This window comes from Cynoglossus semilaevis, chromosome 14 (assembly GCF_000523025.1).
Source record: "Cynoglossus semilaevis isolate Cse_v1.0 chromosome 14, Cse_v1.0, whole genome shotgun sequence".
Lineage (NCBI taxonomy): Eukaryota > Metazoa > Chordata > Actinopteri > Pleuronectiformes > Cynoglossidae > Cynoglossus > Cynoglossus semilaevis.
In genome coordinates, this window is record NC_024320.1 from 21310320 (window position 1) to 21331243 (window position 20924).

Consider the following 20924-nt stretch of genomic DNA (forward strand, 5'->3'; position numbering starts at 1 on the left):
TGTGACTTCACCACTTCTTGTTTACACACTCGGTTCTTACCACCTCAGCACATTTACAGAAGACAAAGAGACAATCACATTCCCAGTATGCAAGAGTGTAAAAAGCTCAGGTGTGAATGCTTTGTTTTTAAGCCCTTGTTCTGTAAGTGTGACACAAAACTAATGTATAGAATGAATATTACAGTAAAATGCTGTTTAAAAACTTCATGATAAATATATTGAAAAATAAGTTCTGATACTCTACACCGACTATGGCACACACAAAGACCCCCCCACCCTCTGTGCCCAGCTCTGACTGACTGACAGTCTCTCATCAGGGTGGCTTTCTGACAAACGGTGCCAAATGGACTTGTGCCACTGTTGCTCCTGGACACAAGTCAGCTCTCCGAGGTTTTCTGCTTAGCTCTGCTCTCTCCAGTGTTATTTATATCTACCATTAACAGAGTGGTTGGTTTGATGAACTTTTCATCTGTCATCCCCTCATATGGAGGACGGATCTGTGCATTTTTTTTTTCTGCTATGGTTTCTGGTAGTATATTTATGTAGAAATGAACATATCCTACCAGAAAGTAACATTTATTAACTCTTTAATAAAACTCTTTCTTTCTAAAACCAGTAATTCATAAAGAGATGGCGGAGATTGAAAATATAGGTGCAGGTGCATTTATCTTCTTATACAGGATGGTAATGGACTTACAACTTTATTTATCTGTTTGAGTGACCTGTCAGAAGGCCATACATGACTTTGCACATTTAGAGCAAGAAACCAGTCATGGTGAAGATGCTGAGGAACTCAAGCCGACTGTTGGTGATGTCACTCAACAGTAATATTGCTTCTGTGTAAAGTTTTGTTTTGAAAAATATTCATATGAAAAAGTAAAGCGCACAACCAAAACATAGATGTTAGTTTTTACTGTATTTTAATTTAATTTAACCACTTTTGTACTACGGTGTGTGTCTGTGTAACAGTTGTGTTTAGATTACACTGAGGCACACAGAGAGATCACAGAGAAGATCAGTTGGTTGATCTGGTCAATATAAAGACGTCGCTTGCGTTTACATCAGTCAGTTGAACATCATCTCAACAGGAAGACTGATTTATTTCTTCTCTGCACATCATGAACTTGTATTACATCTAATCCATGTGATTATACCGCACTTAATATGCTATGAGTTGTTTAGATCAATGAAGAAAATAACACAAAATAAAAATGCTGAGCTCATATCGTGAACTTCTGAACTTTTCTCTTGACAACACAACAGAACCTATATTTAGACGTGTGCAGAGACACCTGTATGAAAATCCTGCAATGAAATGTGTCCTTGACCTCCATTAGCCACAGCCTTGAAGTGAATAGAGACCAGAAAAACACAGCCCAGTTTACATATCTTGACTTGTCCTGTGTCCCTCTGTAGTTTAACACATTTTCTCTTTCTGTTTCCCAGCATCTTATTATCTCAAATGTACCAAAGACTAAAATCCACTATGCAAAAAAGCCACAACATTCCTCTCGTGTGGATAACAGCAGCAAATGTGTGTGGTGTATGTATTTTTCCCCACTGTCTTCGGAAACATTCACAGTTTCCCCCAAAATACAAGTTTGGAAGAGAATTTCCATTACCAGTTAAAACTGTGATACAACTCTGTGCTGTTTTCTTGTCTGGAAGTAAAAAAAAGTAAAAAGTAAAAAGTAAAACGATTCTATCCACCTATCCAACAAAAGGCCCAATCTTGTAAAAAACTATATTTGTAATAATATTTTTTAATTTTTTAACAGGATTTAATTGGATTATAGAGGACAATAAATGAAAGCGAGAGAGAGAGAGAGAGACAGACAGTAAAAGACAGTAAGAGACAGGGAGAAAGAGTCAGGCAGCCTAAAACATCACCTTTGACACTGTCAGCATTTTGGTTTCCATTAGCTCTCTGTTTTGCTCGGACAACCCACGCAATTATTGAGTAGCTGAAAGATATAATGTAGACCGCAGCATAAAAGCCAGATTGATAGATTGAGTTGTACCTGGAAGGATCTCAGACAAAGTTGAATAAATACCCAGATATTGTTCTTATGTAACGTCTGAGACTACACTTAGAGACTACACTACATTATGTAACGTCTGAGACTACACTTAGACGCAAACCCCTTAAGTTCTAAAAAAAAACAATCATTCTGAAAAGTGGGGAATGCCTAAATGGATTACAAACAGCCTCCAAACATATAAAATGTGCTGGTGAACTGATGCAAATACAGACAAATATGCAAAAAACAAACACAGAGACTTTCATTTTGAATGCACCACAGGGGCCAGACATTGAGGTTTCACAATAATCTGGTTAAAATTAAAGTACAAACATTTAGTACAAAAAATAAATGGTGTCAAATTAGGAAAACCCTGGTCCTAATGTGATTAAATGTGTGAGATAACAGCCCAGTGTTAATGTTAGCACAGCCTTTACCTCCTAGCTGCAGAGTCTGACGACAGCACATGACAACATGAGAAAGAATAAGGCTTTTATTAAAGGCTGAACCTTCTTTTAGACACGACCCCTGCAGCACTCTCACCCTCAAAGACCACAGTTTCATCTGGACAGAAAATGGGAATTTTAGTCTGAGACCCTGATCTATTTCAAAATGAAAAACAAGTTTCTTTTAGCCTTGTTCTGGTCCAACAAAAATTCTTGGTGGAGAAAGAGGAGAAATACCAGCTCGTCTCTACAGAGTCGAGGGTCTGACGGGGTTTGACTTTTTTAGTGAGCAAGTAGGTAGTTATCTCATCTCAAGGAGGACAAGACACACTGAGAGATTTACTCACATGTAAAAGTTGTTGAAGAACAAGAACATTTTCCAGCCTCTCTGTTTTCTTCTACTTTTATTGTACTCACTCCACATTCTTCACCATTCTGTCCCCTCATAAACCGGTGGTTATGCTCATTTTCAGGCCTGAAATGGGCAACGTGGCTTGTAAAGTAACACAGACAGATCGTAAGTGACCGAAATGTGAAACTGTTGGTACATGTAGTACATGTAGTACATGTAGTACACTATTCAAATTCAATATTTTTGATGATTTTAACTAGTTTTTTAATCACTAAAACAACAAAAGTTTTGTTTTCTCTTGAGCTGGCTGGTCCCATTAGTGGCAGTTAAAGCCTCCTATTAGCTTAATGAAGTAGGTTTGTCTGGTAAAAACAGGCAGTCATTTTGTGTGTCAAGTCAAAATATTTAAAGAAGGCATTTGCAGTATACGATGCAGTCTGTCGTTGCAGTCACTCGTGTAAATACAATAGGAAATCTAGTGATGGCGCTGTTAAAATAGTTCCTTACTTTTGTTAAGTGGTAAGATGTAAAAAAAAAAACCCATTTGCAGTAAAAAAGCTGTAAATTCCTCAATCCACAAAACACAGGTAGAGTACGTCAGTATATTTAGTACTCTTTACGTACTCTTTCCTTCCTGTGGAGATGAATGAGTCTCGGGTGAGAAACAGATGACATCACTTGTCGACCTTTCAGCTCCCAGTTTTTTTTTTTTTCTAAACAGAAATTAGAAAAAGTCTGCTGACATCTTTAGTGGAGGGAGATGAAAAACCTACTGTGGAAGCTCAACATTCTCACCTATTCAGCTGAATTGAAATCAGAAGCTTTGAATCACAAGACACAAATTCTGAATGAATCTTTTCCCTCTTTGTCTCTGCCTCTCTGTCCTGGCACAGAGCCCAGCGTATAAAGCAGTGAGGCTCAGACACTGGCGGAGAGAGGAACTACAGTCTTCTGAAATACTTTCTATGTTCTTTCTTTTTCTATGACTCATTTTACTAACAGCATTTCTTCATCAGCTGCACAGCAGAGTCCTTTTCCATCAGCCGTGAAGACACAACAAAGTTAATAAATACGCCCTTTTCTACCTAACTAGATTATGTTTGAACATTTGGAACAGAGTAGGGGAAAAAGAGGCAGAAAATGAGTGGGAAGAGGAAGAGAGCACTCTCACTGGCCCGCAGTGGAATCTAGATCCCCCTGGATTTATTTGTCTACATAACTCTTTCTCCTCTGGACACCCCCATTTTTCTCTCTTGTTTTTCCATTAAAACCCTGTGTATGTCTATGTACAAACACAGACCTACAGCAATTAGTCATCTCCGACAAACTGACCTTCACTTTCAAGTTGCGCTCACAGTCATAATTTTTAAATATCTCACTTGAATAAGGATGATGAAAGGACCACTGTGAACTGAACCACAGTCAAACTGACTTGGTCTGGACTTGTTAAACAACCTAGCCTACTGTCCAACAGAAGAGACGCATGTCCTCTTCATTTGACCACAGAAAACTCAGTCAACAGAAGGAGAGACGTGTCACAAAATGAACCTCACAGAAAAACACCCTTGTCCACTCTCTGAGACCAGAAGGACTCTCAAATGTTCTGATTCTGTGTGTGGAGCTCACTCACCATGCTGTTTTTCTGTCTTGCTGGCGTCAGGGTCCATGGTACATTCACAGGGTGATGAGCACCCACATCAGCACACCCATATCCTGAAGTAAAGCCGGCTCTCAATCTGAACTTGAACGGGTAAGTGCAGCTACAGTTCCTCTGTCCTGCCACTGATGTCTCCCGTTTCCTGTTCTCTCCACACAGAGCTGCTGGCTTTGGTGTGGCCTCTTCAGCCTGCCAGCTCAGCTCAGCTCAGCTCAGGCTTCGGCTGTACGTACTATTACATCTGTCTGACTGAACCCTTTTCTAGAGAGTGGTGGGAGAGAGAAAGTGAAAAGAGAGTAAAAGGGAACACAGAATGGGAGGGAGGAGAGAGAGAGAGAGAGAGAGAGAGAGAGAGAGAGGCAGTTTCCACCGTGTTGTGTTGGTGGTGGGGAGGGAGAGAGATGGGTGGAGAGGGCTGTGGCAGCGCCGAATGTTTCCACTTTGATCAATTTCACGCTCAGCATATTTTTTTCTCTTCACAACAAGAACTTAGAAACATAAGTTTGGAAACTATTATCATACCAGAAGAATGAAAAAAAAAAAACTTCCAGACTACTGTAAATCCAAATGTTAGCTGTGTTTGCTGCATATTCAAAGTTCTGTGCTGCAGCTTTTAGTTACAAAAAGTTGTTTCAAATAAGAAGCCTTTCCTGGTCTGTGCAGCGACACTTGAATAACAAACCCATGGTAATAATAACACTTGTGTTGCCCTGACACAATTCACTCCAAGATACCAGTAATTTGGAGTATTTTCATTCATACCAATACACATACTGCTTTATGCTGCATTTCATCAAATGTGCAGTGAACTGGGAGGCAGTATTATACACAGTAGGTTGCACAGCATTGTGGGACACCAAGCACAAAAATGCTTACAGCAAGTTTTATCCTCTTCTCATTAACATAAGGCTGTTTTAATCCACTCCAAAAGGAAACAAATATTTCTGTATGAAAACTGATGAAAACTGCCTTTTCCTTAGACATTTAGAAAGTTAAACGTTCTGCAAAGTCATCTGTCCAGAAGGTGAGCAGAGCATTGACGAATTTCAATCCAAACATATATAGTTAAACACTGTCTGCTGCTTTCCTGTGAACATGTCACTCTCACTCTATTGCACTCTATTTCCATTTACCAATTAAACAAAACACACACAACTGTGTCAAATAATAATAATATCCATCCATGAATCTACATTTAAAAAAGTGACCTGACAGTTGCGTAAACACCTTAGCTGTGCTCTACGCTGAAATTGACAAAAGTAACAGACTCTGCGAGCTGTAACATACAGTATCCAGGTCGATGGAGCGTCTTGGTATTTTCATAACTTGCATACATTACAATAGAACAAATGTTACAGTAGGCCTGCTCCTGTCATTCTCCTTCTCTCCAAACTGCTGACGTCGTCGGCCTAGTTGAGTTAAGTAGCCATGAAGACAATGAGACACTGAACTCCAGCGGGAAAACAAATAACACAGAGAGGCTATTTAAATGATGTAACTGTCCCTTTACCATTAGTTCCATTCTTCTAGAGACGTGTGAGTTAAACGCTCGGATTTATAAAGTGCTCGTGACTATTGGAAACGTGAACCCAAACTGCTGCTGCTGCTGGTATTATTTTTGAATCTTCTAAAAAATGTTTCTTTGTTGCTTGCAAACATACAGTCTTTTAAGTTTTAGCTGCACTCAGGCATCCCTGTTAGATTAGATCACCACCTTATGTTCATTTCAGGGATTGTGTTCTTTGAGTTTAATGCTACTCCCTTTATTCTTCAGTCTGACTTAGTTATGGCCCGGCAGAAGAGGGAGAGTTTCTCTTTGTTTGTTTATGTCAGTTTGTTGTTGATGCTTGGGAACAGCGTACTTCTACATACTGTTCTTCTGTCTTGAGAGCATCAACAAACAACCTTAAAGTTTGTTTCTAAGTTTTTTCAGGTTTGTTTTATTTTTGCATAGTAAATGAATGTTAGCTTCCCTGCAGCTGTAGACATCTCACCATAGGGAGAGTCTAAGTTTTTTATAAGGATACTCTTTATGTATAAAACTTCGGTCTCAAGAGAAACTGCTCTTGGTTGTTAAACAAGATTTGAACATTTCTAGGCCTCATTTAACAACAATGGTTCGAGAGCAGATAGTATAGCATTTAGCAAATAAAAATGATTAAGAAAACTGGAAATTTGATAGCTAACGCCACTGATATTAAGAAAAACATTTGTGATCTCTGAAGATATCCGATGGGAGCCTAACAGCACTCTGTTTCTGACATGTTTGTGCCAAAACCACTGAGTTCAAAAGAACAGCAGCAGCGGCTCAGATTCAGATTCAGATTCAAGAACAGCAGCAGCGGCTCAGATTCAGTTGGAAAATGAGACGAGAAGAGAGCCATCTCTGATTTGCCGGATCATCTGGGTATTCATCACACTGCTGTATTTATTCATGGCACTGCCTATTTAGGGACAGGAGCAGTGAACAATTTCACAAACCATGGATCATGTGAGTGTGTTCATGTTTGTAGTATTCTCATGAGGAGCAGAACATAAAACGTCATTAGATTAGTTATTATCATGATTAAGTGTTTCATGTTTTTATCCATATAAAAAATGCGACATTGACAGAATTGATATGTGATTAAATGCTATCGCTTCACAACAAACTGACCTCACCTTAGATTAGACATTCACTGGTATTTCTAATATCTGATATTAATAACTCAGCTTAAACATAAATTGAATTGTTGAATCAGTGAAATGTATTGTTTCATAAGTTTCATATTCCATGTTAAAAAAATGATATCACATACATTTCCACTTTTATTCTGTATGAGTTCCAGGGTTAGGGTTAAAAACTAAGTGATGCAGAGAATGCTCTCCTGGATAACTGAGGAGACACAAGGACATCTCTGCTTATATCATTATCGAGCCATCATCAGACTAGAATGTGACCTCCGTGGGGAGGTACTGTGAAAATGGAATGCATTTTAAGCATTAGGCTATGGGTTATGTAAACTGGAGTTTCAAAAATTCAAATGAGATCTTTCTCTCCTTGTGTCATCGCTATTTACCTGAGAGGAAGGAGAATTATTTAAATACATGTACATAAATCTAAACTAATACTTTTTCCAAACAGTAAAAGGAAACAAAAAGCATAATTTCTCAGATCTTAGTGAAATCAAACAGGAAGCCTGTCCTGGTGTACTGTGTCATGGACTAAATATGTCGCCAAGAGAGAAAGGACTTAGCAACCCAGTAAGATCAGCTCACAACCCAGCAACAGTAGCTGTGAGTTACAAAGGCCTAAATGTCAAACATCAGTGCCACCTAGTGTTTCATTGTTACCTATTCAGAGGTTTCTCACAAACACAGAAGGGTGTTTCGTTGCTACAGCTCATCTGTAGACTTAAATCAAGTACATAAATGTTTTCTAAATCAGCAACAGGGGAGACACTGGGGAACAGAAACCTGGAGGTAAAATAAAAACATCTGTCTTATTCTACAAGGTTTAAACACTGTAGCACTCTGAAGCAGCAAGCTCACCATCTAGTGGTTATGAGGTAGAAGAGTAAATCATCTGCACATTTTCACTGACTCATTCTGGCAGTTGAAGGTTGTGTACTGTTTAGTGTGCGACTGGGAGGAGAATTTGAAATAATTTGTGTTAGTTAGGTCGAACGCATTTGCAGGAGAAAAGAGTGTTCACATTTGTCCCTTCACAATAAACAAACATTTAAGGTTTACATGTTAAATACACCTCAATGTCTGGGTGAAACAAATAATGGCTTTTTAGATTTAAAGAAAAATATTTATATGATGTTATAGTGTGCAGAAAAGATGAACAACTGCCTTTTCGTCACCACAGATAAATGACAAATAAACTTTTTTTTAAACATTTTTTCTCAGGTTACTTACCGCTCCCTGTAGAAAGCTGGCTGTGAAATTCTGGAAACTGAGTTTCCACAGGAACACTGATTGTCCGCCGCAGAAGATGGGCCTTGCATGATGTCGGGCGCCTCGTCTGCAAAAACAAAATGAGTTGTGAAGATGAATTTAGACACAAAATAAAAAAATAACATACGATAGGACAAGAGGTGTTTTATTTATATTCTTTATGGAATGTTAAACTAAATAAAGACGTGTTTGGTCAATAGTTCAATTGTGGTAGTGTTTTGGATAAACTGAGAGTCACTGGGTCAAACACCGTAGGGCTCTGCAGCACATCTGTCTGTGTCAACACGTATCTCTGTATACCTTCCATACCAAGTGTACGGCTCCAACAGATTAACCAGACAAAGGTGTAGGAGTTCGACTGCAGAGAGAAAAGGCCTGATGTTCTACAAACACAGTGATAAAGGCTTATCGAACACTTTCACACCTCTCCACTCAACGCAGCACCCTTTTCTTGTCACTTTCTCCATCCCACTGTTTCCAAGTCTGTCTGTTTATCTGCTCTCCAGTCGCTGCTTTAGTTGCCTTGGGAAACCACATTTTCACTAGCTGTTTTGAGCAGAAATTAGTTTATAATACATTATATGGATTGTATGCAAAATATTTGTATGAAAAAAGGAAATGTATGTAGCAGTGTGTGTGTGTGTGTGTGTGTGTGTGTGTCAAGCAGCCCCTCTATTTGTGTCTATGTGCGTTGATATTTTACTTCGGGACAAGTCGAATATTAAAATGAAAATTGTCCAAACCCTCATGGATTCACACCACTCTCACTGTTATTATCTTCACTTCAAGCCCTTGAGACAATGTACGCTGTCATTCTCACTTTCATCATTTATTTCTCAGCATCAGTATATTTCTGTTTTGGCCTCCTTTGTGTTTGTGTAAACTACAGAGGTATTTCATTTAGAATGTATCGATTCTGTTTCATTAATGACTGTCTAATATCTAAATGATTTTCACAAACACAAGTCGTAAGAAACATCATTCTATTTGGAGAAGATCGATGAATGTGGTTAAGTAGGAGATCAGGAAGTCAGAGACGTCAGGGTGAGATGGAGGCAGATGATCTGGTGTGGTGACCCCTGAAGGGAGCAGCCGAAAGAACAAGAGGAAGAATCCTGCCCTTGGCAGAGCTTTGTGGCCGTGTGTACCATCTGTGCTGGCTCATTAAACCCTCTGCTGGCTCACACTGGTCTGTTATAATGTGATTTTTTTTTTATTTCATGCAGACAGTTGATCTAAATGTCTTTATTACTGGGTATAAAACATTGGATTTTATTTAGCCTTAGATTTATATAGTACATGCTGATTGATTAATAAAACAGCGCTTTGAGTGCATCTTTAACGCCACCTATAGGCCAGGGAGGGAGAGATACATACTTAATGTTGAAAAAACAAATACCCTTATAATTGAACAAAACATTAAACGTCATCTCCTTTAAAATTAACGTTATTTAATGCAAAATATTTCTTAGTTTCTTGATGAACTTGGAAAAGTTAAAAAACAAAACAATAGGAAATGGTAATTCACAAATGAAGGAGAGCTTGTCCTCGATAATCAGAAGACTTCTGAGTTGCTTTTAGCTGAAAGGCTGTTGTACAGCACACTGCAAAAACTGGGACACAATTAAGAAAGAAATCCTGCTTTAGTCACATGCACAGACCAATGGGGGCTTAACTACTAGTAGTTGAAGAAAAGACTAAAACTAGTCCAGATAATAAATAAACATCCATTCTGTGTAATATTGAATATTTCATTATTTTAGCTATAATTGATTTTGTACAAATTATTTATGGACACCTTACTGCTCCAGTGCTTATGCTGTAACCTTGAGATGTAAATAAAAGTCAGCATGTTACCCACAGGGTAATAGCATTTGCTGTTAAATTTTAATGAATAAAGCACATTTTTTTAAGACGATGAAAAAAATAAGGCTTCAAGCTGAAATAAGCAGAAATATGGAGAAAGCAAGGCGAGGGTCCTATTTCTTTGCTCGTGTTAACATAGATGCACATTCTTTCGCATTAGCACTTAAGTCAGTATTTTAGAACCAACAGACTCCACGAGGCCAGTTGGTTCCAATGTTTTGGCGATATAGAAGCCAAGATCTGATTTTACCACCTGCATGAGGCTTCAGATAAATCTTTAGACAAATGCAGGATCTAATCCAAGCTGCAGTAGAACAACACAAGGTGGATTAAAGTCTAATAAAGGAACTGATTAATTAAAAAGAAAGAAGAAAACCGTAAAACCACAGGATGAATAAAGAGGTGGGAGTCCCAACATCTGGGAAGTTAAGACAGTAAATATCGTACTTGTGGATATTCTCAGTCATCCAGGTCATCATAATAATCTCAAAAACAATTTAAAGTGGGCAACTGGACTCACTTCCAGCCACTTGAAGACGTTTCGCCTCTCATCCAAGAGGCATCTTCAGTTTTAGTTGAGATGAGAGGAGAAACGTCTTCAAGTTGCTTGAGTCCAGTTGCCTACTTGAGATTATTATTGGGACAGTAAATATCATAAAAAAAAACTTAAATAAATCCACAGTCTTAGTTCTTTAATCTATATCTTAGTATCAATACTACATTGTGATTATTTGGTACTGTAAGTCAGGCTACCAAGTAGGATTATTAAAGTTACCAAGACAACATGATGTCCCTGTCTGTAGGTGGGTTTCATTTAGTACCTTAGATTTCTCCAAAAATATTACAATATAAATAGATTGTCCAGTGGGTATAATAAATACAACACAAGACAGTTTTCTTCAATGAAAGGGTTAAAGTAACCCAACACTACCTGGTCATTATTTACTTGTTCTTTAACATAGTTAAAAAATATCTGCAGGGAGGTAAACAGGTGAACTGATGTAGATAAAAAAAAAGACAAGAAAACATAAAGAATGGTGACACAGCGTGAATGTGAAAACTCTCTTACCACCTCCTCCTCTTTTAGATACAGCATCTGACAGTCCGCCACCAAACAATGCTTTGGGTTCCATGCAGTGCGCTCATCATAGGAGTGACCACGTGATATCATATGTCTTGTAGTACATCTTACATCTGAGGAGGAAGGAACACAAACAGAGAAACAGGTGTCACTCAAATGAGAAAAGACTGTGTATGGGATGACGGTTAAGATTGTAGTCGACTCATCATTTAAGACATGTTTAAAGCTCTTCTTAAATGTAAACATCATAGACCTTGAAGTTGTTTTGCAAATGCAAGGAATGTTGTGGTAGTTAGAATCCGCCTGGTATAATGGAACATTCTATTTCTGTAATTTCACAGCGGCAATGTGAGAGAAAACAAATGTGAATCAAAGAAATGTAATTAAAATATTTCTGCCCACTCCTCCAGAGATGAGGTGACGTTAATCTTTAAAAAACAATATGCAAGGCTATTTCACACAGGAAATTAAATCTGTCCCACAGAGAGACACTGACTTCAGTAATCTAGACAGAGCCCAATCCAGAGATTTAAACACAAAGTAATTTCATGAAAAAAATATTCTCTAAAAATAATATCCTCTATCTTTACCTTGTGGGAATGATCTGCAATTTACTTTTTAGTATTTACACATCAAGTTGTTTTTGAGGTACTATAATTTTTGTCCACAATTAAATGATTGTGTTTAAATAGAAAACACATTAATATTATTTTGACCTACTGCAACATAATCTGTCTATTATTTCAATAGTTCAGTAAATGGATGAACAGACAGACAGGCAGACAGACAGACAGGCAGACAGACAGGCATACAGACAGGCAGACAGACAGAACTCTTTGGGAAATCATGGGGAACAGACACTCAATGATCTACATTTGAGAAACAGAATACAAAATCATGTCATTTTCAGACAGACTACAATATTTTGAGAGTTTCAAAGCAAAACTACAAAGCAGCCACACATGTAAACTATTCATGCAATGCGTTGTGATTTCTTTTTTCATGTATATTTCAATTATCTTTTGTGGTATGTACAACTGGAGGTCATGTGAGTCACAGAGCAGGTTCAAGATCTTAAAAGTAGATAAAATGACTTTAATTGTATTTATCTCTTATTTTAAAGCTGTTTAGCATCCTCAACAATAGACAACAGGTTGTAACATAACCATTTGTTTGACAGGTACACACACAGACAGCTTTAAGGACTGATATGATACCCAATGGATTAGAAGATTTCTGTCTTTCATACTCGTGTAAAGTTATTGTTTAGGCCTGTAGCTGCTGCATACAATATTCCACAGCCCATCAATTATTTTGCAGGGGCTGCTGTCTTCAGTAAAACACTAACCACAGCAGCAAAATATAGTCTTCATTGATTTTTATGGAGGTTCTAAAGCATGAAATCTTTATAAACATCAATACATTTCTTTAAAAAAATGGCTGCCAGATAATGTGTAATGAGCAAAATGTTATCTTTTCTTAAGGTTGGTTTATTTATTTTAATTTTTTTTACACAGAAAATGGTTGGTTTATTTATTTTAATTTTTTTTTTTACACAGAAAACAAAGATATTTTAAGTAGTTATTAAAACACAAGATGTCCGGCTGATTGCATGATTAAATCCTGAATATTATGCAAGGCTCATCATGCTGTACTTTGAAATGTTTTGTCTTTTGTTGTTGCATGACATTTGAAGGGAACAAAATTAACCTACTTTGAAATGTTTTGTCTTTTGTTGTCTTTTGTTAGCTCTAATTAGAAGGCGAGAGCCCTGTTTTTGTGTTTGTGTTCTTTTAAACTGCATGACAGTTATGTAACCAGGCACGTACTTAAGCTCAAATGGTCGACGTGGAGAAAAAAAAACAATAGCTTTGGTACTTGTTCTCTGAGTGAGCACATGCACTGATGTATGTGTGCCCATGAAAGTGTTTTGTCATGGAGGGAGTGTTCTGTACGCTGCCTGTCAAAGATAAGGCCGTTCCCATCACTGCAGCTGGTGCTTTATCTACCTGGGATGACAAGCACGACCTCTTTGTATGTGCATTTTACTGAGCTGTTGTCGTCTCCAGTGTCCCAGACGTTAGTGCCTGAGTGAGATCAATACCTGCGCTGTATTAGCATTTCTTTTCAACAGCATCAATGCCTTGGCTTGGCAATATATCAACAGAGAAAACGCTTACAGGCTACGACGTATATACTGTACTCCTCCCAGTACCTAAAGTGCAGAAAAGCTTTTGTCCAGAACTCATGTTTCCCTGCTTCAGCAACAACACAGAGAATGACAGGTCTACAACTGGTGGTGATGATAAAAATCAAATATGAGGGTCTTACAAACAGCACAAACAGTCAAACAGTCAAACATACCTGGAGGCTTTTAAGTGATTGGAGCTCCATCCAATAAAACATAAAAAATCTGCCAAAAATGTTGATTTAAGCCAGTGGTTCCCAAAAAAAATGTTTTCGTAGAAATGATTGTTATTGACCCCCTATTCCTGCAATTCTGTTATTATAATTGAACAGGAAATCAAAATACAAATCAGTGCAATTTCCCAACTGCGTCCCTGAGTAACAGCTCTGTGCCCCTGAGGTGGGCCCACCCCCTCTTTGAGAACCTCTGGTTCAGTCTTTGAGTTATCACTTGTTTTGCATCATGGCCAAAACCATAGCAGTTTAGATGTCAGTGAAGGAAATGCCAATGCCCAAAAATCAGGGGAAATATTTTTTAGGTTTTTATTTATTTATTTGTGTGTGTTTGTTTTGTTTTTCAGTACTCTGTAATTCTCTCAAGGGAAATTACTCTCTGCAGATAACCCATCTGTGAAGTATCCCAGCGGTGGGTTACACTTCTGGTACTGAGCCTAGGGATATTTTTGAACCGCAACGCTCTGGTTACCAGATCAATCCTTTAACCACTTGGCCCAAGACCTGCTTGTTATGTGGTGTGTATCAGCACAGTACAGTCATATAACTTTACATTATGGCAACATTAGAGAAAGTTTTTCTTTTAATTGTTATCATTATTAGCATTTGCATTTTAAGTTGTTATTGGCTGTATATAGATTTTTTTTATTTTTTTTTGTATGGGTCAAAAGCAACCAAACAAGATCTGAAGAAGAGAGGCGTCGATTTAATATGCCTGTTTTAAATCATGCTTGTTGACAAGCAGCTGGCTACAGCAGGGAGCTGTAATGCAACCTAGACTAATGTGGAGCACCTTGATTTGCCCCTTCAGATGAGAGGCTTCATCATTTTCTCACACTTCTAAAGAAACTGCACAGGAGTTAAGCTCACCAGCAGAGACGGCGAACGAGAAATACTCTCTGAGCATTTCATGGAAATGTCACTAATCACAAAGTGAGACGTGAGGTGAGAAGCTGGTCGGGTGTTACCGTATCATAGTTGTCAAAACATTCTGGAAATGTCTCCCTTTTTGTGTCCAGAATTCATCAGTTTTCTCGCTGCTGTTTCTGACCCACTGCTTTAATACACAGAGCATTTAAACAGTTTTCTTGCCTTGGGGCCATAAATTAAAAATGAATCCAGAGTCGATGCACACGGTCAGATGAAAAAAAAATGACCTAAGTTTAGTGTTCTATGTATGATATTTCAATATAAAACTCAGTCACACGACAAGTCTTTGTCAACAGTCAACTTTAGAGATTTCAGTGTCACGTTCTGACCTACAACAGGTGCCTAAATACATATGAACATCACTCTGCTTTTAATGTACACACAGCAGGCCGTTCATTTTACAGTCTATAAAAGATGCACTTTGTTTATGATAGATCAGGACAAGCAGATTTATTGTCAGAGAAGATGAGATTAGATCGTTCTCTGGAGGTCAGACTTTATGAGATGCCTCGTCTTTGCTCCCTGGATGAACTCCTGTGTTTACACGATGAGGAGCGAGCGGCTCTCAGGGTACAGAGCCTGTTATTAGACCTCGTATGTCAAGGTGACGTTTCAGTTTTTTTTAAAAATGCAGATAAAAATATACATGTTATCGGGTTCTCAATAGTATTTTAATTTGCAGGGGTGTGGCTGGGAGGGGGCGTAAAAAAAATTCTGTCCCCAACAGATGGACAGTGTGAAGGACAGACCTGACAGAAGCAGTGGCAGGAGCACAAGAGATCCATATATAAATCCAGCCGCAGTGTATACTCAGAGAGAGTAGAGTGACAGATGTGACCAGTCACAGCACAGCAAACGTATATTTAAGTCTCACTCATACTTATCTCGTGTGGAGAAAGCAAATGACTTCCATCTTTTGAATCCCTGCGTGGACGTTGGACAATGTTTGAGAGTCAACAGTTAGCTGCACAGCTGCACTGTGAAAACTACATGTGAAAAAAAAGACCAAGTACTAACACTGTGTCCCAGTCTACTGTGTGTGTGAGAGAGAGAGCCAATCAGGAAAGGAGGATTTTGATGAAATGCTTGGTAACTTTCAGAGCCTCACTGTAGAAAACAGTTATGTAACAGAGCCTGGGGCTGGTGTCCACCAGGATGGACCAAACAATTCTGGAATTCTGGACCTACAGACTTATGAGGGGTAGTCTGACTGGTCCATGTGCATCTACCTGGTGGAAGTGAGAGACGGACTGCTCGGGAGAAACAACAATATCCCAGGTGAACGACTACATACCGATCTACAAACCAAAATCCTATAAAAAAATTAGACTAGTGACCTCCAGTGGACAATATTCATTCATCTTCTACAACTTAATCCTACTACTGACACAGGGGGCTGTAGCCAAACATAATAATAATAATGAATAATAATTGTACTATATTCATGTAGTTATAAATATATACCATATTTGGGGAAATTCTTGTGTTAGCAGCAGATATGCTGTTAACAGGCTGCCCCCTGCAGGCGCCAATCAAACCCAGAATTCTCTGCACTCTGGGTTCAAACATGTCAATCATGGCGTTTCATGGATTCTAAATATATATCCATTTTTTAAATTACTCTGATTGTTGTTCATATGAGAAGGCTACACGACAACAAACAACCAAAGTGACAGTTTCTTCACTGTATCTCAGGTGAGACAAAAGTCAATTAAGGTCAGCAGCAAAAAGGGTTGTTGTTTTTTAGTGAACCTCAGAGCTCGTCTGGTTGGATTCTAGGGTTTTACAGGAGCTAAAGTGTGTGTGTGTTTGTTTCAGTCTACACACACTCATTCTCTGAATAAGATGTTTTTTTAAGTTGGCACAATAAAAAAATAATAAAGATGAGAGGGGTTTTTTTTTAGTATTTTTTGTAGTTTTAGTTAAGTTTTTGTGTTTATCCTTGAATTGAAACAAGATTGATGGATGTATTGCGGTGAATCCTAAGGTGAAAGGAGAAGGAATAAGATGGTCTCTCTCTGAGTGTTCCCTAAAGGTTTTTTGAATTATTTAAATATTGACTTTCAGCGGTCGTCCAAAGTTCTCTCCCAGTTTGTCTCTGCTGTTAGGTTAATAAAGTCTAAAGAAAAAGAAAACAGTTGATCCCTGAAGGTCTAAAAAACCCAATGCTCTGCTGGTTGTGAACACTGTACTGTACACAATTATGATGCATTCATTTTCTTCTTCTTTGAAAACCTGTCCCAGGTGGTGCGTGAGCCTCGGGGCTCTCAGGCTCCACTGCTGGCACCTGAGCAGCAGCGACAGGAGCTCATGTTGCCCCAGCGCTGCTTGACTGATGTGTGTTCTCCTTCTGATAAGAGTGAGCCTCAGACCGAGGTGGAGAGTGTGTGTGTTTGTGCAAACGAGATGGGAAATGACAAGATATCAGGTGCTTCATCTGTGGTGCAATTTGTTTACCGAGATGTTGCAGTGAATATCCACTCGAGGCTGCAGGGAATGAACTGAACTACTGTTTCATTTACTTGTCAAATTCCTCTTTTTTAGGGCTGTTGAACTATCACTATCACTAACAATTCTTCAATCAATCAATTATGATTAATCATGATAATCAATATTGAGATTCCTACATATTAAAATAAACGTGTTTATTTTAAATATTTCTGGAGCAAAAATACAAATAACAGCAGTGTTTTACACCTGTTTCCAAATGATCAAATTATTTATATAGAAACATGTCAAGAAATATATGCGAAAATATATATGCTTTACAGAGATCTTTAGTCATTACTGTGCATCTGGATCTTGGGCGGTAGAAGGAGTAGGGAGTTGTTTCAAAAACTAAAGCCTGCACAAATGCATTCTGGGTGTTGAGATGGTATTTTCAGCTTGAGGTGCTTTGAAAAAAAAAAAGTTTTCCCACAATGTGCATAAATTACATGGCATGTACAGACTGTATAAAAGCAAGAATGCAATAAAATACATTTGTTAACAGTAATTTTAATCGGTTTAATCCTCACAAATTAATTAAATGAATTATTATTTAATTAACTACTTTTTCTTTTTTGAGATATTTATGATTTCGTGAGGGATATCTTCTGTTCTATGAAACCTTCCGTAAAGAAGAACTTGTCTTTTGTTTTGCCACATTAACTTTGGTCGTGTTTTCTGTGTGGGTTCGTCCTGTTTGTTTCACATTTTTGACACAGACAGAATGGCTTTATTTTGGAAAATAATAGTTTTCCACTTCTTTTGTGCAGTGTGACACTTTGATTAAGAGTTTCACTTTCTTAGTGTTGGAGACACTGTGCCAGTTCACTCAGACGCAGCGTATTGTCATCAGAAAGGAATTTGGAGTTTGCTGTGGAAATGCTCGACTCACTGAAGGCTAAAGGAAGCCGAGCGGTTCTGTTTGCTGTGGCGAGGAGTTCTATTCTTCTGTGCCTTTTGTTGCAGTGAACCTTCACGTACATACATTATGTAGAGCTGCCTGCCACCTGTCACTGCTGTGCACATAAAGAGGCGACCGTGGATAAATGAAATGATGCGATCATGTTCACGTTGGTGTTGGACTACTAACAACAGCCATCTGTGTGAGACGTTCATCAAGGAAACATCGTATCGTCACCAAAATTAACTGAGAGGAGTGCAGTTGTGCTGCTATTTCTGCAGATTCGCCCAAGTGGAGCAGAAGTGACGAGAGTCTACCTGAACAGACGGATGTGCTAATAATGACTTCACCTTGAAGGGCAGGCACAGTTTCAAAACAAGAGCCAGGATTGAAATGTTGAGACATCATGAACAACACTCCTGCAGCTGAAATAACACTGTGTCCTGTGTTTCACTGTGTGTATGCTGATTGAAAACAAAAATAGGCTTTGGGTACAAGAGAAAGAAAACCACATAGTTGAAGACTATGAACATAACTGCATCCTACTTGAGTTCTGTTTTGGGTTTGTTCTTCACATCATGGCTGTAGCTATGTGACACGGAGATGATAACACTGATAGAATCATTGTGGAGAAGAATAGTTAAGAAAAGTGGGTTGAGATTATTGCACCTGAGATAAATGAGCTAAAAAAAAAATTGTTTTTGGATGAAGCCAAAGTGAGTAGTGGAAGTCCAATCAGAGGACAAGAGTCTAAGGTGGACAACTTCTGAGGACGGCTATTAAAAAAACTAAATGAAAATTCTGTTGCATATATGTACATACAAGGGGTCTATATACAATGTATATACAAGGGGTCTAGTTCTGTTTCTATGTTGAACGTCACTCCATTTTCAATGTACATTGCGAATGTAAACAAAGTCGTCTTCTGCGTATAGCACTGCATGCCGATGTATCCGCTCCATATTAACTTAATTTATTTGACACGGTGACGTAACCACGAAGTGCCTCATGATGAGGATGTCGTAAAACTAAGCCTCCCCCCCCATATACATGTACTTTCTAGGTGAATGAGATGATAACAACAGCAGAATAAAAACATAAATAAAGAATGAATTTAGAATAGAGGACTCCAAATGGGAGCCTCCTGATGGTAGGTGCAGGTATTGCACTACTCTAACTTCTACACAATGTAAAAAGTATTAGCAGCAAATTTTGAATACTGTACTTAGCAGCAACAAAAAGAACATAAGTATTACATATTACATGAGTGCAGTTTTAGTAGTAGTATTACAGTACTGGACCTGGTAGCTAATTTAAAAATACTGTTTTAGATGATAATAAAGCTTGTTAAGAAAAACAAACAAACGTCTTACACTTTACTTGTGCCAAAGACAGTGTTGTGTTAGCGTGGTTGAAGGTACCTCTCGTTACAGAGGAGGTTTTGTACAGGAGCCTTATTGTCACTGTAGAACTGCTGCAAGGAGAAAACAATAACTTAATAACTTCTGCTGCAAGGAGAAAACAATAACTTAAATTTTGTGAAAGTTCTGTTCCTAATCAAATGTCTGGTTTGAAGATATGCCGTTGGAGCTTCTCTTCTAGTCAGTGTTTTAGTGTCAGAATCAAGTTTGGAAATAATCCTTCAATTTTCTGCTCATCAGGGTTTATCGACTTCAAACGGACTCACACCTCAAATCGAATCAAGCCTCTGAAGACGTTAAGGTAACAGTTATCTGTGGAAAACCTGTCATTCAGACAGCATAAATGAAAGCGAGCTAATGCTAACAGTGTCTCATTAGCCTCTGTGCTATTCATCAATTTGTTCTGGCAGCATTCAATTACCTTACACAACTAACTGAGGATCAGTGTACAGAGATTTTTCTTCTACATCAATACCCAGTGGAACAGTTCTCATCAACAAGAGCCCCTCCCTCATCCATCATATATATAATCCTAATCTTCTTCTGCCTAATTAATCTGCTTGTTTTAATCTCTCACTTTATAATAAAAAAAAATCTTTTAGGAGAAAAGGTAAGTCATACACCATCAGAAATGTCATTTTTAAAAGAGTGACAATCTAAAAAGACACATTTATTTATGGTCAAATAATTAGCTGTGAAATGTTGTGCAGGTTACTGAGAAATGAAAAGCAAAAAAATGAAAGCAGCAGCAGCAGCAGCAGCAGCAGCCTGATTGTTTTATATAGGTCAGTAAAAAGCAGTAGTACATATGTACTACTCCCAGCTGTGTGTTTGGATATGAAGACACCCGAGCAGCTACTCCATCTTAATGTATTCTCTCCAGTCCTGCCATATGGACAACACACACACCTCCTGTTATTCTACAATAACAATCATCACAGTGGCATCACTTACAGACCTGAGCATGGAGAAGAAGAAAAAAGAAAACACAAAACACATGCAAACAGAGAGACAGACAGATGGACAGTGACTAAACAGGGAGAGAGAGAAGAAGAGAGAGTAGCCAAGGAAACAAGAGGAACAACTGTGTGACTTCAGTGTGACAGAGGAGGAAACAAGGTGGAAAAGGATGCAGGGGACGAGGATAGGTGACATTCATTTACCTGACGGGGGATCGGAGGCTGTGCTCTCCTGCCGGTGCATCCTGACGGCTGGCTCCACGGTGAGCTTCTGTGAGCGTCCAGTATCCAGAGAGAGTGGAGCGAAACCAGCATGCCCCACAATGTGTTTTGATGACGGAGTCTGCGTAGCAGCTCAGGGGAGGGGAGTGAGCAGGCAGCAGAGCAAGGTGGGTTTATGCAAAAAAAAAAAAAAAGAGACAGTCTTTCTTTTAAAAACC

The 20924-nt window shown here is 38.5% G+C and overlaps 2 protein-coding genes across 2 annotated transcripts in view; both read right to left on the bottom strand.

The window, feature by feature from the left end:
- The window catches only part of dab2ipb (DAB2 interacting protein b), a 791247-nt gene extending 786533 nt beyond the window's left edge, over positions 1-4714 (bottom strand). The window contains exon 1 of the mRNA XM_025062562.1: positions 4450-4714. Within this exon, the coding sequence (XP_024918330.1) occupies positions 4450-4486 (37 nt within the window). The 5' untranslated portion in view covers positions 4487-4714. The remainder of the gene's footprint in view (positions 1-4449) is intronic.
- A 2605-nt stretch (positions 4715-7319) lies between these two features.
- LOC112488021 (ras/Rap GTPase-activating protein SynGAP) lies at positions 7320-20871 on the bottom strand. Its single transcript, XM_025062053.1, has 4 exons — positions 20689-20871; positions 11354-11478; positions 8380-8485; positions 7320-7351 (listed from the first exon to the last, which is right to left on the bottom strand). Exons 1-4 carry the CDS (start codon positions 20726-20728, stop codon positions 7320-7322), a joined length of 303 nt encoding a protein of 100 aa, XP_024917821.1. The 5' UTR covers positions 20729-20871.
- Positions 20872-20924: the final 53 nt, after the last annotated feature.

Bases quoted from the DNA above. Each gene is read 5' to 3' on its own strand.
- LOC112488021 (XM_025062053.1), bottom strand. From the start codon at position 20,728: ATGCACCGGCAGGAGAGCACAGCCTCCGATCCCCCGTCAG. The intron at 11,479-20,688 runs GTAAATGAATGT...CTTCCTCCTCAG, and splicing joins AGCCTCCGATCCCCCGTCAG to ATGTAAGATGTACTACAAGA. The intron at 8,486-11,353 runs GTAAGAGAGTTT...TTGTTTTTGCAG, and splicing joins ATCTAAAAGAGGAGGAGGTG to ACGAGGCGCCCGACATCATG.